The following is a 14,009-nucleotide window of genomic DNA, read 5'->3' as shown; positions in this document are numbered from 1 at the left end:
CTTTGGAGGCTGTAGAGGCCAGAGGGGCAAGATTACCATTTACTAGAGACCCAAGTGAGACTTTCCTCTCTGCTAAATGTCCACCATGATCTACACACTGTGATGGGCCCCAAACACCGTGAACACAATCCTGATGCCCAGCATTTGGACACCATGGGAAGCTCAGGGAAAGATGAGAAGGGAGATTGACCTTCTCTGCAGATGCTCTTATACTTACCCTTACTCCATGACTTAATCTCTTCCCACTGCCCACTCAACAAGGGACTACCTACTGCATTCCTATCACTGCGACCAATGTCAAGGCAAGCTGTGAGCAAAAACACACTTCCTGCTTTTCTACCATGAGTAACATACGTGTGTGGATCTGTGTATGTATGTGTGCATAGCGGGAGAGAGAGAGAAAGAGCCTGAAGGTTAGATTTTAAAGTAGAGAGAGAGAGCCTGAAGGTTAGCTTTCAAAGTCTATTGTATTATTCTCCTTGCTTGCCGTTGTCACTGTGTTGGCTGGCAGTACTCTTCTGAATGCCCTGCTTATCCGATAGATGCCATTGGCAGCCATACTGAAAGCTGTCCCTCAAGTTGGCAAAACTATGATAAGCAGCTCCATATGCAGTACACACCCGTGAAGATGCCTGACAGGGAACTATTTCCAACCATGACATGCAAAATTGCTTATGTTGTATCTGGCTCTGTGGCCAGAGGATGGACAGTGCCATGCTCACGATCATCTACTTAGCAATGCAGATCAAGAAAGCAATGGGAAAAATCTTTGGTGGATAAACAGAAGTATCACAGGTATTTATATCATGAAAGTACACATTGTTCTTATTTTAATGACTGGAAGTTGGAGTTTTTAACTGTTACCCAAGGATATCATCTTAATTAGTCAAGCTTGTAGGTGTCTTCTGATGAAATATAAAATCAGCAGGACTTGGTGGTAATGGGATGGAAGAATGGGAAGGTAAGGCTAAAGAAGGGAAAAGGATGACTCTAAGGTCATCAGCCTGCATTCCTGGGTCAATGAGGTTGCCATCAAAGAGAGAGAAAATACAGAAGGCACCTACGTAAGTATAACACCAAGCACAATTCAGGCCATATGGAATACACAGTTCAAGCGCTTGGGCAGAAGTCCGACTGAGCACTAGGCGGAATTACACGGGTCTGAGAGTCCTCAGGATATCCTGTCAGTTAGAGCCACACGTGTGCCAGGTGGTGAGCCAATGAGAACAATGTAAGGGCAGAAGTCAGGGGACTCGGGCATTCCTCACTCTACACTGTGAGTTCCAGAGGACAGGGATTTATGTTTGTTGTTTATCACTACACTCCCAGTGCCTAAAACAGGTGTTGGCAAATAGAAGGTGCTCAATAAATATGTTTGTTGTTAAACTGAATTTTAGGGACCAGGAGATGAATCTGAAAAAACACTCAGAGAGGCATCATGGGGATAACTGCAAAATCAGCCAAGAGTACAGACATTTTCAGAAAAGGAAGATACTCTTCTGACTATTCCTGCCCAGGTAGATGGGGCTGTCTGTTTATTATCCCAATATTATTATTTCTCCCTGGGCATAGCCCAAATGGAAAGGTTTTTGTCAACCAAATATATACATTTGTTTTTTCAAACTGGTGGTGCTTTTTATCTGAATTTGCAGCAATCCCTTGTTCTTATTCTCAGCTTCTGTTTTTGCAGTGTACCTAGTACCTTATCTTCTCTAAGCAGGAGAACGAATTTGCTATTACTACCTCACCAATGACTGAAATTCCAGCTCTAATATCTGAACCTGTTCTCCCATACCTTTTTAAATGCCAACAGCTTACCTGTCTCAACTTCACTTATTGCCATGAGTTCTTGTTACTAGTTCTGATCATTTTTAGGAACGCTGCATTACATAATCTGCAATCTCCACCTTGCTGAGGGTTTGCCAAAATGGAGGCAAATCACCCTAAACATCCATTTTTGATGGCAGCAACTGGGCCAAGACTTCCCAGGGCTTAGGTGGACCTGGAGCTTCCACATTCCCACCTGCCTTCATGTGACTGCCATATTATAAGGTTTATTTTTTATTCTACTCAGTAGCAATAAAGTTTGCAATTCTGACCTACCTCAACACTAATCCTATTATACTTAAAATAGGCTTTCCAAAGAAACTCTATATTGGCTATTAAAATTCAGTTGTGATTAAACTGCTAGCAATGTTGGACTGTCAAATGCACAAATTCATTTAGAACATGGGATGCTAATTCAGTGACTCCTGATTATTTCTAAGTGAAGTCATCCTGATGTTGTTTCTGACATTCTTCTTATGCAAATAGTCTCAAATGATGAGTGAGGTCAAAGTAGATATAAGCTGTCATGAAGTTTTAGAATGTTCATCTATTTACAAAAACCATGTTTTACACGTATGTATAAACATGTATACATACATAGACACACACACATTTTATCTTGTTTAAATTTCTATGTATGCTTGTTTTATGCATGTATGTATCTATCTATCCAAACATATGTCATTTAAAAGAGCTGGTATGAAGCAAATGACAGGAATGGTGACTACATGTGGCTTTCAGGACTGAGCTGGCCCATGAGCAAGCTCAACATCTGCTACCTACTGGGGATGGCTTGAAAATGACTAAACTAGCTCCGTATCTAAAACACTGTTCACTTTTACCCAGCAGGTAACTAGAAGAGCACGCACAATAGAGTAAGGTGATCATTTACCTGCATAGGCCTGAGGAAATGAGACCTGGACAGGTAAGTTTCTGAGTTTTAAAAAGGACTGAGCGTGCAGCACTGCCAATCACGTGGACAGTTAAATGAGGAGGCACTAATAGAAGCCTTTGGAAAACTGAGGGGAGAAAAAAAAAATCCTGGCGTTTAGAGGAGGCCCAGCCTGTTCAACAGAGAAAAACTGCACCAAGTGGCAAAGTCTTTCTGCTTTGCAATTTGCCTGTGGCCAATTACTGGTAGATTCACTGCTGGCATTTTGCTGTGACATCCAGAAAACTCAAAACCCTTTCCCTTAGACACATCATCAGAAGATGTAACAACAATTTCTCTTCCTAATTAGAGATGCTGACAGTGAAAGGAACACACAGGGTCCACTATCTTAAGCCGCACACAGATTATATTTTCAAAAATTGTTTGTGAGAGGAATCAAATCATTAGGATGTAACAGCTACCTTTTAAAGGTGAGTTTGAGAAAAACCATTTAAGAAAGAAGGAGCATATATATCATATTTAAGTGATATCTGGGATTGTCTATACCAATTACCAAGAACATCTTAAAAGCAAGAAAGTAATAAAACAGACAATGTAAAAAAAAATAAGATGGCTACATACAGGGCACTTAAAACCTTAAATTTATCTAATTTTAAAGATTTACTGTTTAATACGTTCTGGTTCAAGAATAAGTTAATCTATAAAATTAATTGATTTAAACTATGTAAAATAAGTATTGCTTTAGGATTACATGTACTTATTGATGTAGTATTTTAAAAACAAATGTGATTGCAAAATACATATATTCAAAATCTTTGTAAAGAATTCTTTATGCAAAAAACACTATTATTTAATTATGACTATAAATATAAGGTCCTACAATAAAATGCAGCTGTTGGTTTTGAGGAAGCCATACCAATCTTCCTTTTCCACCTATGAAGTATCACTATCTCTTAGGCAGCCCTTCAGACAAAGCGGGAGATGGTGCGAGGGGACTCACCTGGAGGATGGACACTGTCTGGGAGAAGTGGTGCTGCTCCATGGTGGAGGTGGAGTAGAGAGCTGCCAGAGGGTGGTCGAACTTCTGCAGGTAGCTGTTACTAAAGCCCCTGTGGTCCAGGTCATGACACAGACACGCAATCAGCAGTCCTTTGCGCTTTAAAAGATAATATGATGCAAAGATATTCAAAACACAGAAACAAACGAGAGCACACTTACAGCTCACATTCATGTCACATTACTTTCTGGCATTAATACAGCAAACACCCTTAGGGATATTTGAAATTCCAGATAATCTAACTTACTTGTAGCCTCTTTCTTTGTTTCTCTGCTTATGAATCTGACAGTCAAATTATTTTTGAGTTTCTCTCTTAACTCTAGGAAAAGGTGCAGGAGGTGTCAAATGAAAGGTGGTATAAAACAAATGTTCCAAAGAATTACAGATAAAGCAAAACTGCACAAAGAAAGAAAAGCCAGTTTCTGTAAAATCTATTCGGTATTAAATTCTAACAATGCTATTGCTATTATAAACAATAAATATAGTAACAGGTAAATCATATATCACAGGTAAAAAAGGCAAACATATAAGAAAAAGGCAGAGCAGGCTAAAGGGAATTAGAGGGAGTCAGGTTGGTTATGAAATAAAGTAGGCAGGCAGGCCTCATGAAAAGGCCAGGTGTGAGCAAAGACCTGAGAGAGAGGAAGGAGAGGTGGGCAGAGTGTGGGAGAGGACCACACCGGGCGCGGGAGCAGTGAGAACACACACTTGAAGACGAGTGTGCCCTGAGACTTGGAGGATTGGGAAGGCGGCCAGCGGGGCATGGTGGGGGAAGGCAGTGATCACGTAGGCCGTATATTCTCAGTGATCGGGGGAACTATTGGTACAGGGTTTTAGCAGAGCAGTGTTATCATCTTGCTTATATGTTTAGAAGATTATCCTGGCAACTGTGTTGAAAACAGACTCCAGGGGGATGAGAGATCAGTGAAGAGGTTTCTAAAGTAATTGAGACAAAATGTAATAGAACTTTAGACCAGGATAATAACAATGAAAACTTCTAAGGGGTGATTAAAGTGTGGATGCAATTTGCAGGCAGAACCAACAGGATTTTTTGACTGTCAGGGTGTGAAAAGGAAGGAGGTGAGGAGGAGTCAAATATGACCTCAAATTTTTTGGCCTTAGAAGCTGTCATGATTACCATCAACTGATACGGGAGAACTGTAGGGGGAACGGGTTTGAGGAGAGAGGTCAGGAGTTCATATTTAGACTGGGTGAGAAGTCTACTCAATAGGCAAGTGGAGATTTTGATTTATCAGGTAGAAGCTATTGAAACCTCAAGGTCTGGAGATAGCCCTTGGCTGGAGAAATGAAACTGTCAGTGTTCACGTGGCATTTAAGGCCACGTGATTGGCTGAGCTCACCAAGGTCATAGTTTGAGGATGGAAAAGGGTCAAGGTCTAAGCTCTCAAGTATTCCACCTTTAAGTCTGAGGAAAGAGAAGGTATAAGAAACAACAACAACAAAAAACCCAAGGGAGGAACAGCCAGTGCATCTGCAGAAAAACCAGAAGCCGAGTGTCCCGGGACTCAAGTGAAGTCACTGAGTGCTGACCCTTTGATCTCACAAGGTGCAGGTCACTGGTGACCTGGAGCAGGGCATTTTCTGGGGTGTTAAGGTCAGAAGCTTGCTCTGAGTCATTTTCAGAAAGAATGTGAGGAGAGGATTTTGAAAGAGCCAGTAGGTTAACACTTACATGGGGTTTACTGCAAATAAGAGCTACGAAACAGGGAGGGAGCTGAGCAGAGCAGCAGGTCAGCGCATATTCTAAGACGGAAGTCAAAAAGGCACGCTTACATGCAGATGGCAATGATCCAGAAAAGAGGGGTGAGAGCATGATAATGGAGGAAAAGAGAAGAGTGGGAAGCATTGCTAGGCAGTGTTCTCAAAGAGGTGGAGGTGACAGAGATGGTAAAGAGAAGGGTCAGCTCTGGAGAGGAGTGTGATGATTTAAGGGAGGTGTGCAAGGCAGAGCCTGCTGAAGGCAGACACTGACAGATGGGGGTGCTGCTACGGGAGTCAGCAGAGGTTCTCACAGGTGCATTTTTAGCGATATGCCTGCTTCTTCTCTATCCTGATAATGCAGAACTGGTTTTTCCCATAACATAATTGGAAGGGAAATCTCACGAGTAACCCCTAACTCCATGAAACATCATGTTAGCAATCACAGTTGCCTGGCATTCTTAACATAACTGAATTACTTATGTTGTTAGTATCATTTTGTTTTGGGGTGGTTTCCATCTTTATGCTGCTGTGTTATCACCATGTACCTGCTAAGAAATCTCAAGGTTTTATAATCTTGCACAATACGTAAAAGTTATGATCTTTCCAGTTTTTAAACACATTTTTAAAATTGATATGACTTTCAGTAGTTTTATTAAAGGTGTGCCAGAATCATACATCTTAAAATAATGTATAAAGAATTATCCTTGTTAAGCATTTCCTTTTAAAAAGATCAAATGATAATTTCTAATGGTTCTGTTAGAGATTAAAATTCCTCTTTATAAAATATGTTTTAAATATTTGCATATGTTACTTGGGGATTGTTTTTCAGCCAAAATGATCTGAGGTTTTGGGAAAATGTAATGATATAATTCCAGAAATGACGCAGGAACTTAAATGAGAGTCAACATGTGTCAACAGTTTTTCTCACTTATCTTTAAATTTTCAATTTTTGAATATGAATTCCAATGCTATTTGAAAGTATAATTTCTATAGTTCTTAAACTCACAGGGTATGGCAAAATGGCAAAATGAGACAATGAAATTGATTACTTAAAAGGAACAGAATGGAGAAGATACTGAAAGTCTCAATACACAGGTTTCAACAGAAAAGGATATTGTTTAGACAAATATGAAAAAAGAAGAGATTTCATCTGGATCTTTTGGGGGGAGGTTATAAATAATAAATTACTGATTAGGCTAAACTCCACTTGAACTAAAGATTTAAAAAAAAAACAACTAGAGGATAATTTTTTATTCTTTCTTTAAAATGCTACGTTTTATTTGTTTTTTGTTTTTCCTAGAATGCATCTTTCGAGTTTTCCACTCAGACCGTGAATTTGGTCCAGTAGGATGGAAAAAGGATAGGATGGACCTTCACAAGTACTGGATTCTAGTTTAAATGTGAATCTGAGAAAAGCACAATTTATTTATCACAAAGATGACAGCTCCTTTCTCTGCCCAGTCTTATGTCATCTAAAAGATGATACCAGTTTTACAAAAGATAGAAGGGAGAACTCAATCTAAGGTGTGAGTAGACACTAACAGGCCCCACGTGGTCAGAAGGAGGAATATCCTTCAGGGTCAGGATAGTCCAGATGTGGAATCAGCAACCTTTGTGGCCAGCAGTCACTGAACACTTAGCCTGGCTTTCAAGTAAGGGAATTTGACTGTGGTTGGTGAATGGAAGTGGCAGTCTCCAATTCTAACTCTGAGATTCTGAAAGCTTTGGATATGTCACTAACTCTGGGTATTTAAAGTCAGGTAAATTAATTAAACATTTCAGACCCTTTGCTTCCTCACGCTGGAGGAGATCAAAACCACTTATGTCTTCACTGTATTTAATACTCTAAGTTCTGAAATTGGCAGGATAGGTCGACATTATCCAGGGCATATAAGCAATGAATAAAATTCTCTGTTTATATCCCTTCAGAATATTTAAGCTTTAATAGAGAAGAGAGACTACAAAATTAGTGTTTCCTTGGGGGATATTTTGGTGAAGTTAAAATTTCTTTTATCTACATTTCTTATACAAAATAAGATGCTAAATGTTTGGGTATAGGAATCTAAAAATGGGCTGCTATTGATTTATTGAAACAAAATTTTTCTTAGAATAACAGGTCACAAATCCATGTCAACAGTGTGCTCCTGATAGGCAGTATTCAATCCACTGAGGTTACGAGGAACAGCGGTAAAGAGCGCACACCCACCTCAAGATCTGTGAAAAGTGTGTGGTTGTTCTGAAGTATGGCGTACATGCAGTGCGCCACAGTGACCGCATGCTTCCAGTTGTGATAGGGAACTCGCCGGTAGTTCTTCTTCACAGACATAATAAAACGACACAACTTTTCAAGCTCAAAGCTGCATGGAAAAGAAATTGTTATGACTGAAACCAGTAGCAAATCACTATGTTGTAGGAGAACCCTCTAGTTTAGGTACACATATGTCTGTACCCTTATACTAGTGCAACTCTAAAGATTTCCACGCTGACTGAGTCCATGAGCACTGAAATCTCAATCACCATTTCCTTTCCATTTCTCCAGCAAAAAAGGAGAGAGCAAAGATTCTTTGATAGTATCTGTTCTGATATAGTAACCGTCCCGCCAGTGAGAAAATACCAGCATTAGCACGCAGTCACCCATCGCCGGCCCTCATGATCTTCCTTAGTTTTATCTTCATTTCCGACACCCCACAGTGCTCAAAAGACAACACAGCACCATCTTGCTAAAGGGTATTTTGAGCTAATATTTTCCAAAAGGAATACTCAGACTTATAAACTGGAAATATCATGAGACTTTTCTAGAGTGACTATACTTTCAAAGTAATTGCAAAGTATTAAGTATTATTATACACTCAAGTTAAGTATCAAATGACCATATCCAAATACTGACACAGTATATAACATAATATGATGTATATTTTTACATATATGTTATACTTTATGTTTACATATTTTTATATTATGTACTTAAGACCCTACAAACCCTCAAAATAGATTTGAGACAGCTTAAATCAAAAGTATATATAAAACAGGGATTTCTAAAATATCAAGGAAGTCGAGAATTCATAAAAACTTAACATATAACCTGTGTTTTTCTCTACTGAAAATTTTCAAATGTCTTTGAAGTATAAGGCGTGGCATTTTAAGAATTCCAACTGGTCAAACTCTCAGCTGCATTCTGAGAATTAACTGGAGTTAGGTATCCTACGTGCCTCCTTTTGAAACACTCATTTATGAAAAGTCACAGCTAGAAAAGACACAGGCTTCAAGAAGAAGGCCAATTTAGTTCTAGAGAAACTAAGAGGCTCTATAAGACATTTAATTCCTAAATGAGTAAAAAAGAGCAAAAGAAAACCATTCTTGCATTTTAACATTGTGTGTTTACACTGTAAAGGATCAGTTATAAAGTCAGGAAAGGCCTCTATGATAGGCCAAGGTGAGTGGGGAAAGATTTGCAATAAAATGGTGCCGTAATTAAATTACTGACAAAGTACCACACTTTGAATAAGGAGGCATGTTACTTTTTGATCTATCCTAATAGATATATGACGTTAAGTTGAAAGTTGATGCTAAATTTACACACAGTATTCTAAACATGGTTTTTAAAAGTATATAATTCTGGTTAGTAGTAACCCCTGTCTCTTTCAGTTACACAGGCAAAGCAGTTCCAGCCTCTGTTTTTATGAAAGCTTTTTAGATTTTCTAACCAGGCTACAGCCACGGTGCTAGATAACCCAATAGCCCCTACAGAGAATCTGAAAAGACTGTGTATTTGTACAATAATCTCAGCCCTTTTTATTTTGAATATTTAGAAAAAAAAGTAATGCATATATGTAATATTTTTAAATGATTATAAACAAAGATGGTAGTGGCGAGGCATCTACATAGAAGGAAGAAGAGGTTATGTCACCCAAAATTTCAAAAAGTAAATTTTAAAGGCAGTCATACCAGGATGTCCCACAGGACCGATGAACCATATAGACAAAAATTCCAGGCCACATGTTTTCGAAAGGACCAATGTCAAAGTGGAATCTGAAATTTTAAAAGGGCAGTTTATCACTAAATGTAATTAGAATAAACATAATAACTAAAGAAAATAATTTAACTTTTTGTCCCAAGGAGCTTAAGAGACACCAAGAGCTCAGCCATCCCTTTTCCTGCCTTCTCAGCCACATCTCTCTGGTACTGAAGATTTCCAGGAAGAAATTCCACATATTCCCTTAGAAATCTAGTCCAATATTTGAGGTATTGATTCATTTTCTATTAATCTGTTTAAAAATGAGGCTTCATTTGTTATCAGAAAAATTAAAAGTACTAAAAGGTATATTACAAATATTAGATACATATACAATCATAGAAGAGGGGGAAAGCCTCTTGGAGTTGTAATTGTTCTATCTCCCATTTTAACTGATAATAATTTCACCAATATAAACACCAAAGTTACAACCTATTTTTCATTTGCGAATTTAGTTACCAACATTAGACTTGAATAAACAGTATGGCATAATATATACTATAATTTTAATTGTAAGGCAAATATTAGACCTAAGTCACTTGTGAAGGTTGCCTATGTAGATAGTGTCCACTTACACTTACAGTGAACATAAACTTATCACAGGCCCCACCCTCTACTAACTTAAATATATTAACATAGGATTAAAAAATAAAGTATGAAAGTCAAATTATGACAACATTCTTAAATTTAATTTGGAAATTTAAATTTATATGGAAATGAGGACTTTCTGGTATCTGATGTTAAATGCCATTTTGAATGTGAAATATTACATGGTATAAAGTATGCAAGAGACTAATGAGAAATGCTAATGTTTAGGTTAACTCATTTCAAAACTGAGTTCCGATTTTCTTTTTTAAGATAATGAGATCTGGCCTTTATTTCCAAATCCTATCACAATATCAAATCACTTCAGAGGGAGGAAATGGCAACACATGGAACCCCACATGTAATATGTGTATCATAACTGTGACTCTAATTCTATAACCTGTTTCACTTTAAGTTCAATTCGATTAAAAATGGTTCCTGAAGAAACTGACAAAACAGCAGACTTACAATTCAATTTCCTTGCAGAGACGCACGGGAAGGGTGAACCGCATGAGGTCTTGCCACTCTTCTGCAGTACAAATGCTATGGTAGGACAGCTTTTCCATCGTTACCCGGTAAATGCACTCTGAGTGACGAATTCTATGATACATCTAGAAAGCAAATCCCAAAAAATCTCCCAAATTAAAAGAATGTTTAAATTGTTTTGTCACTGAAGTTCAGAATTAGGTTTTAAAGAATCAGAAATAAAATTAAAACCAAGGTGGAATTATTTTTTTATTATCCATATTTCCTTATACACTGGGATATGCATACATGACTCTGCAGATTCAAAGTAAATAGCTTTTAAAAAATGATATCAGTGTTTTAAAAGTTTTTATCAGACATTATCTCTGGTTAAAGAGATTACTTGGCATTTGTCTTCTTTCAAATGCTCTGTATTTCTAAATTTTTAAATAATGAAAATTAAGCACATTCATTTTATAATCAGAAAATGATATTAGTGCTTTTAAAGATCAATATAAGATCTAAGGTACTTCTCAATCTGTTAAAAAAATTTTTTTACTACATTTCACCTGCACATAAATTCAACTTCCTTGGGAAAGTTTTATCATTATTTCCTTCTCTGGTTTTTAGTCTTGACTGTATGTTTTTACTATTTGGGAAGTTATTGGTATTACAGCAATAAAGTCAAATGAGTAACACAAGTTTGCATTCGTCACAGACAGTGCCCATAAAGTATATAAATTGGTAATTACATTAATCAAAATGGATAGGTACATTTCACCATCCTAGTAAGTTGAAATCTTGTGTATCTATATCTGTGTGCAAATGTTTTACAAATAATTATAAACTAACATGTGAGATAAAATAAAAACATGCAGTGGAGCCAAAGGAATGGGTCAGTATTTATGCCTGTGAATTATTTAATAGGTGGGATTAATTAGCAACTGCCTAAAGTAAATTAATACTGAAACCACGGTGGTAAGCTAGAGTAGCTTTCTCAACATTTTGCACTTTTAAAATAACATTTTCTACAGAATAGCTCACCTTCTATAGGTAGGACTATCCAGTCCACATAAAAATATGAATGAAAGCCAGGCGCAGGGGCTCACACCTGTAATCCCAGCACTTTGGGAAGCCAAGGTGGGTGGGTTATCTAAGGTCAGGAGTTCAAGACCAGCCTGGTCAACATGGCAAAAACCTATCTCTACTAAAAATACAAAAATCAGCAGGGTGTGGTGGTGCATGCCTGTAATCTCAGCTACTTGGATGGCTGAGACAGGAGAATTGCTTGAACCTGGAAGGTAGAAGTTGCAGTGAGCTGAGATTGCACCATTGCACTCCAGCCTGGTGACAACAGTGGGAAAAAAAAAAAGAATGGCGCTAAATAGGTTAAGAGTGAAGATATTTTCGTTATTTCATCATTTTTAAATATTTAGCTTCATTCTTGGTGATCTCAGAGTCCTCTCATGTTTGATCATGAAAATCTTATCAGTAAACAAATTGTGGAAATGCAAACCCAATGAATGAATATACAGTTAGTAATTATATGCACACAAACAGTATTAATGTATTATTTATATTATAAATAGAAATTAAAAACATTAAAATTAAGTGGGTATATTTTAAAATATTTTACTTACCAAATAAGTCTTCGTTCTTATTAAAAAATTACATATTTCTAAATTAAAGTACTATAATTAAATGTTATTAATCATCAACTGCTTTAATACTTTTGGAAATAGTGATTTAAGGGATGGTTCAGTTTATTTCACGATTTAGATTTTCACTTCTACTATTTGAGAAAAGTATTCCTTAAGAAATATGTTGATTCAAATGGAATAAAGGTTGTATTGGCTGTGGCTAACGCCTGTAATCCCAGTGCTTTGGGAAGCAGAGGCAGGTGGCAAGCCCAGCCTGGCCAACATAGTTAAACCCTGTCTCTTCTAAAAGCACAAAAAAATTAGCCAGGCCTGGTGGCACACACTTGTAATACTAGCTACTCAGGAGGCTGAGGCACGAGAATCATTTGAACTGGGGAGGCAGGAGGTGAAAGTTGCAATGAGCCGAGACTGCACCACTACACGTCAGCCTCGGTGACAGGGAGACAGAGTGAGACGCTCTCTCAGAAAAAAAAAAAAAAAAAAAAAGTTGTGTTGGCTGTTCTTAAAAATTACACCTATATTTTTGTTTCCTAATGACTAATATGCTTGGTTGAAATTCAAATATATTTACATTTTTCTTGATGTCAATCAGTTGACCCTGCAAACTAATCAGCCGCATTTTTATATATTATCTAAACGGTTTCAAAATCAATGAAAACTATTTGTGGAGAAGATCTGTATCAGTTAAAACCTGCTTCATACAACAAAATCATTAAAAATTCTATTTTAAAGGTAGAAGGAAAGGGGGAATAAAGAACAGATTAAATACATAGAAAAACAAATAGCAAGATGGTGGATTTACACCTAAACATAAATGTGAATGGTCTAAACATTATGATTAGAAGTCAAGGACTGTCAGACTGAATGAAAAGTATGGGTCCACTATATATTGCTTATAAGATTTCTACTTGAACTACAAAGACATAGGGAAAAATTTAAATGATGGAAAAGCTATACTATTTAATACTAGTCAAAAAAAAGTTACAATGGCTTTATTAGTAATAACAGGCAAGGTAGATTTCAGAACAAAGACTATTATCAGGAATAAAGAAAATCACTTCGAGTAATGAAAGTGTGAGGTCATTACAAGGATATAACAACCCTAAGTGCTATGCACCTAATCAGATAGTTTTGGTATACAAGAAGCAAACAGTGATAGAACTGTAAGTAAAAGAGACAGATAGATAAACCCACAATTATAGTTAGAGATTTCATACCACCCTTTGAACTGAACTTCTCAAATATCAACCCAATCAAAACCCTAGAAGGCTTTTCTATAGGAAATTAAAAGCTGATTCTATAATTCATATGGGAATTCAAAGGACCTAGAATAGCCAAAACAACTCTGAAAACAAAGAATGAAGGTGAAGAAATTATATTGCCTAAATCAAATACTTATTATAAAGTTACAGTAACTAAAACAGTGTGGTAGTGGCATCAAGGGACACAAACAGATCAGCGGAACTAAATACAGAAATAGGACCACACACACGGTTAGTTGATTTTCAGCAAGGTTGCAAAGGTGAGACCATAAAGAAAGGATAGTCTATTCAGCAAGTGGTTATTTATTTATCTTTTGGCCAATGGATAAAATAATCCTCCCTCCTAATAAAGTTGAGAAAGAGCGTAGACTTAGAAGCGTAGGCTGGACACTGCTGTCACCTTTTCCTTGCTGCACAAGGCCCACTCTGTCAGAGAAGACTCTGCTTCCTGGACAAGACATAACCTTCTCATGCAGGAACTTTCTGAAAGCTCCATCCATGTGTTAATAATCAATAAAAAATAATT

The 14,009-nt window shown here is 37.2% G+C and overlaps 1 protein-coding gene across 6 annotated transcripts in view; it reads right to left on the bottom strand.

The window, feature by feature from the left end:
- Positions 1 to 14,009, bottom strand: part of PDE10A (phosphodiesterase 10A) — a 685,830-nt gene that overhangs the window by 45,052 nt on the left and 626,769 nt on the right. For all 6 annotated transcript variants that reach the window (XM_032253236.1, XM_032253234.1, XM_032253239.1 and 3 more), the window contains 4 exons: positions 10,564 to 10,706; positions 9,444 to 9,527; positions 7,705 to 7,855; positions 3,720 to 3,875 (listed from right to left, as the gene is read on the bottom strand). In XM_032253236.1, the coding sequence (XP_032109127.1) occupies positions 3,720 to 3,875; positions 7,705 to 7,855; positions 9,444 to 9,527; positions 10,564 to 10,706 (534 nt within the window). The remainder of the gene's footprint in view (positions 1 to 3,719; positions 3,876 to 7,704; positions 7,856 to 9,443; positions 9,528 to 10,563; positions 10,707 to 14,009) is intronic.

This window comes from Sapajus apella, unplaced genomic scaffold (assembly GCF_009761245.1).
Source record: "Sapajus apella isolate SASKATOON/1434 unplaced genomic scaffold, GSC_monkey_1.0 scaffold82, whole genome shotgun sequence".
In the NCBI taxonomy this organism is placed as follows: domain Eukaryota; kingdom Metazoa; phylum Chordata; class Mammalia; order Primates; family Cebidae; genus Sapajus; species Sapajus apella.
This window is presented reverse-complemented; position numbering and strand designations above follow the sequence as displayed.